General features: G+C 38.9%; 2 protein-coding genes across 2 annotated transcripts in view; both read left to right on the top strand.

The window, feature by feature from the left end:
• Nucleotides 1-5,382, top strand: part of LOC103092368 (uncharacterized) — a 1,666,349-nt gene that overhangs the window by 713,574 nt on the left and 947,393 nt on the right. The window lies entirely within an intron of this gene.
• LOC107652289 (carcinoembryonic antigen-related cell adhesion molecule 5-like) overlaps nt 194-5,382 on the top strand; it is a 135,080-nt gene continuing 129,891 nt past the window's right edge. The window contains exon 1 of the mRNA XM_056825347.1: nt 194-679. Within this exon, the coding sequence (XP_056681325.1) occupies nt 592-679 (88 nt within the window). The 5' untranslated portion in view covers nt 194-591. The remainder of the gene's footprint in view (nt 680-5,382) is intronic.

The raw sequence follows: 5,382 nt of genomic DNA, 5'->3' as shown, positions 1-5,382 counted from the left end.
ATGCTGAAGTTTTCCATTGTGCAGTCACATAATCCTTTGCTTGGTACCTGGCTTGAAGGTGCCATGCAAAGGATTTTGTCACTCGACGTATTATTGTAAATGAGTGATGCCTCGCTTTGAAGCACCTCCACATACAGTGCTCCTTTTACTAAACACCAAGGAATGAGGCACCCCTTATGCAAGTGAGGTGGGGGCTAGATACATGGGCTCAGGGACCACATGTGGCCTGTGGGCCATAGTTTGGGAACTTCTGCTCTAAGGTCTTCTAAGTACAGATCCAAACTTGAAAAGTAGAGGACAAGTTGTGAATTTCCCAGCTCAATGGAGGATCAGGGAGACACAGTAGTCCCTGGTGATATGTTACAGACTAGAAGATGCCCCTTCTTTCTTCCATAATCTCAATATGTAAAACTTCTCTTTCCTTCAGATGGCCCAGATATTGCCACGATTGCCCATTCAGTAGATGAGTACCCTATTGGAGCAAATATTACCTTGAGCTGTTCTGCTGTTTCTAATCCACCAGTCCAATTCACTTGGTTGCACAATGGACAACCAGTCAGCAACTCAGCCACATTTTCATTTATTGCATCCATGACTCTTTCTGGAACTTATACCTGTAATGCAGCCAACTCATTGACTGGCTTGACACACTCCGCAACCAAGAATGTTATAATCTATGGTGAGTAGCCGAATTGGGCCCCCAACCTTTTGTTTGGCACTTTCTTTCCTTGGCATGAGAGAAATAGAGATAAGTGACATTCTGCCCTCCTGGTCGCATGGCACAATGTGTTGTGGTAGAAAGAGCCCTGAGCTCAGAATCACAAAACTAGCATAGAATCCTTCCTTTTCTGTCTACTATCTATGTAGTAAGTGTGCCTGCTCCTTTCACAGCCTCAGTTTCTTCATCTGGGAAAATGAATAATCTTTTGCTCTGTGTATAAAAGGATTCTATGTGGAGAAAGTCTTTTTTACATGGCAGGTACTGTAAAGGATAATTTTAGCGTTGTGACCTAAACTATATTAATTATTTGGTTGCCATGGATATATCAAATATAAAAATATATTAAAATACCAAAGTGAGCTGGAAATTTATGGTTATTTAATTAATATAGTGGAAAGAAATTAAGAAGAAGGAAGAATGGGGGCAGCTGGGTGACTCAGTGGATTGAGAGCCAGACCTAGAGAAAGGATGTCCTAGGTTCAAATCAGGTCTCTCAGACACTTCCCAGCTGTGTGACCCTGGGCAAGTCACTTGACCCCATTGCCTAGCCCTCTCCACGCTTCTGCCTTGGAGCCAATGCACAGTATTGATTCCAAGACAGAAGGTAAAGGTTTAAAAAAGGAGGAGGAGGAGGAGGAGAAGGTGGAGTAGGAGGAGGAGGAAGAAAAAAGAAGGAAAGGTTGTAGGATTTCTCCCACCTGACTTGTGCCAGGAGAAAGACCAGAGACTCTAGGAAGGTAAGGGTTTGGAGAGTAAAGGAGGAAGGAATCAGCCTGAACTCCAAGAGGGCTCAGCCAAGATGCCTGAACATGAATCAGCTCAAGGGCAAACTCACCACCAAAACCCAGACAAATAACTGCCACCATGCCAAGATGTCAGAATGCTTAGCACACTGCCAGCCAGAGTCGCCTCTCCAGGGAAAGAGAGCAAAGAGAGGAAGTGACATGCCCTATATAGATGATTTTATGTCATTTTCCTGCATCTCATCTGCACCAATGATAGCTTAGCTTGATTTAGGACAGCCCAAGGGTCCGTCAGATGTTTCTGCACATGTCTATTGAAGGCCATCTTCTTAGATACTTAATCCTTGAGTATGAGTGCAGACATTCCTGACCTTGTTAAACTAAGTAGGGTGGAGCAATATAGAGTTCCCAAGATCTGATTCTGTTAGACCAAATATCTCCATTGTTAAAAATCGGGAAATAGTTAAATCAAATCTTCTAAAGTACAGTCTGAGTAGGGTGGAGTAGTTTTAAAATTCACAATCCCCTCTGATGATCATTTGGGAGACCAGTCTCCCCATTGATCATTTAACATAATCATCTTGTAGTCCTAAAGAGCTTTCAACTACAGATGTATACAATATTCAATTTCTAAGAGGAAATTACAATAGTTAGGGAGGAATAGAAAAGAGAGAAAGCAAAACCAATGTTTTGCTAGGCACATTGAAAAAAAAAAAACTAAATTAGGGGCAGTCCCTTTGGCATAAAAGTGTACATTTACAATGAATGTTCAATCAAACTTCAGTTCAATCAACAACACCCAAAGTTCATTCTTGATCTTTATGATGTAGTGTAGGTTTTCTGGCATCTTTATGCAAAAGTTTATTCTCTGGATTTAGGAGTTAGCAAGCATCTTCCTTGAAGATCTTTCTTGAAAAAAAAAATTTCAAAATCTTGGATTTTTATTGAAATACAATCCCCCATGAAGTGGGTGTTAAAAAACATCCACTTCAACACAGGATACATGGTTGAGTTATGGGGGTATATGAGTCAAATATTAAAAGAATTGAAAAAAAAACAAAAATACAAAGGAAAAAATAATAGGCCCTTGTATAGGTATAATTTAAAGTAATTTCTATCCCACAAGTCTGTAGGACAGAGTGCAGTAATATTTCACTTACCCATTTGTAGCCAAGACTACAGGAAGTTGCCATACTATAAGAAGAAAAGTAACTAGAATTATATTTTGATAGGGAAGTGTCATTCCCTCATCTGATTTTTCCTTCATTATCAGGAATAGAGGGAGCCACGATGATTGTCAAACTTTGGCACTTATCAGTAAGTATTTTCACAAAGAGTGTGGATAGAAGGAAGGCCTATCTTAACATATGTCAAGCTTGAGTCTCACACTAGGTTCAAGTCCTTTGCATTGGATTGGAAGTTCATCAATCCTATCTGGATTGGTTTCTTTCTTTCTTTCTTTCTTTCTTTCTTTCTTTCTTTCTTTCTTTCTTTCTTTCTTTCTTTCTTTCTTTCTTTCTTTCTTTCTTTCTTTCTTTCTTTCTTTCTTTCTTTCTTTCTTTCTTTCTTTCTTTCTTTCTTTCTTTCTTTCTTTCTTTCTTTCTTTCTTTCTTTCTTTCTTTCTTTCTTTCTTTCTTTCTTTCTTTTGACCTGTGTGCTCTTTTGGCACTATTCAGGTTAAGTCTGTGCACCTTTTTGATCCTGTTTCCTAGAATCAGACACAAACATTAATCACAGTCCCATAACAATTATCAATAAGTGGCAGGTTCACATAGTCTAAAGCTGTTTGGGTATGTATTAATATTATAGCAAGTATACATGTACATATGCATTAAACTTATATTATTGTAGAATAAAATTAATATTGATTGTATGTACCTTAAGTACAAGAAATGAGAAAAGGGGAAAAATTCAAATATTGTAATCAAAATAAAAGGAAAGCAATAATATAAATAAGGGGGGAAAATCAGGAATTCAATGTGTTCCTGAAAACAGTATCCACTTGTCAATGGATTATTATCTCCAATGCATGTGATAGGATACAGTCAATCAGTCTCAACAGAAGATTCTTTCTCTACATGTGAACAATGAATCTAAGAGGCCTTCTCTCCAATCTTTATAGATGTTGGAATAGTTAACAATATTTGGAATGGCCCTTATCAGGAAGGCTGAATTGCTCCAGTATGCTTGAAATTCTTAATATAAACCTTGTCTCCTAGGTTCAGGTCATGAAGTGAAAAGTCTAGTGGTCCGGCTTGTACTGCAGCTCTAGATTCATGGAGTTCATGCAGTTTGTGCTGTAATTCCTGTATATAGGAAGCAATAGTAGTATCTCCCCCTAATAGTGATGTATATGCCGGGGAGAAAGGCTTAGCCTGTATATGTGGATGTCCAAAAAGCATCTCAAATGATGAGACATGTACGTCTCCTCTAGGCCTGCTTCTATGATAAAATAGGGCCAGAGGGAGAATTTCAAGTCAATTTAAATGTGTTTAAGTGCATAATTTGCTAATCATGGGCCTAAGTTCTTTGTTCATTCTTTAAACTTGGCCTGAGTTCTGGGGATGATATGGAACATGGAATTTGGGGATTATTCCCAAGCAAGAATATATTTGATTTAGGAGAGAATCAATAAAATGACATCCTCTATCTGAATCAATATGTGCTGGCAGGCCAAAGTGAGGAATAATTTCTTTTAAAAGCACCTTAGCAACAAAAACCACTGTCTCAGGTTGCAGGAAATGCTTCTGGCCATCTGGTCAGGTGATCTACTATGACTAGACAAAATTTATAATGTCCAGCCTTTACTATTGTTATGAAATCTATCTGTAGGTGCTCAAAAGCTGTGTAAGCCAGAGGACGCCAACCAAAGGCTTTGCAACAAAATGCATGTTGGTTATATGCTTGGCAGGTAGAGCAGGCTGTACACACTTTAGAGGCTATAATAGTTATACCAGGGATTATCCATACTCTCTTAACAGAGTCCACAATGCCCTGGGTGCCAAAGTGGCCATTTCTATGAATAGATTGGCAAATTTGGTGAGAGAAACTTCTAGGGAGCAGGGCTTTTCCTTCAGATGACACCAATACTCAATCTGTTTTGCTTTGAAATTTTTCTTCCATTTTTCCAATTCCTTTTCATTATAGGAAAGTGATAAACTTAAGTCATCAGAGGTTGTTAATGTTAAAATTAATTCAGGCCCTTCTATGACGGCTAGCTTTGCTGCATCATCTGCTCAATCATTTCCCCTAGAGACAAGGTCAGTGCCACCTGTATGGGCAGAGCAATGAACTACAGATAGAGCTTCAGGCAGCTGGAGAACAGAAAGAACTTCATTAATAATTTCTGCATTAGCTATAGATTTCCAGCTGAGGTTAAAAATCCTCTCTGGAGCCATAGCATCCCAACTGAGTGACAAATGCCAAAAGCATAGCTAGAATCCATATAAATTGTTGCCTTTTTATCCTTGGCAATTATACAAGTGTGCTTCAGAGCTATGAGTTCTGCCCCTTGAGCGCTAATTTTAGAGGGCAGTGAAGCTGATCACTCAGTGGCAAATTCTGTGACTACAGCAGCTCTAGTATAGCATATGCCATCCATCATAAAAGAGTAACCATCAGTAAATAAGACCAGATCTGGGTTGTCTAAGGGAGTATCCAAGAGATTATCTCGAGGCTTTTCTGCCATGGACACTAATGTTTCACAACTGTGTAATGGTGCTCCTGAACTTGGTAAATCTGGAAACAAGGTGGCAAGGTTAAGAGTTGTACAGCATTTCAAGATAACCTTTTTTTCTATTTAACAAAGTTATTTCATACCTTGAAATTCGCTGATCCAAGAATGCCTGTGTTCTATGCTTTAGCAACAATGTTTCTACCTCATGTGGGAACATAGTTGTTAATGGGCATTCCAATACT

The sequence above is a fragment of the Monodelphis domestica genome, chromosome 4 (genome assembly GCF_027887165.1).
Source record: "Monodelphis domestica isolate mMonDom1 chromosome 4, mMonDom1.pri, whole genome shotgun sequence".
NCBI lineage: Eukaryota > Metazoa > Chordata > Mammalia > Didelphimorphia > Didelphidae > Monodelphis > Monodelphis domestica.
The sequence above is the reverse complement of the archived record's forward strand: the minus strand, read 5'-3'. Positions and strand labels throughout refer to the sequence as shown.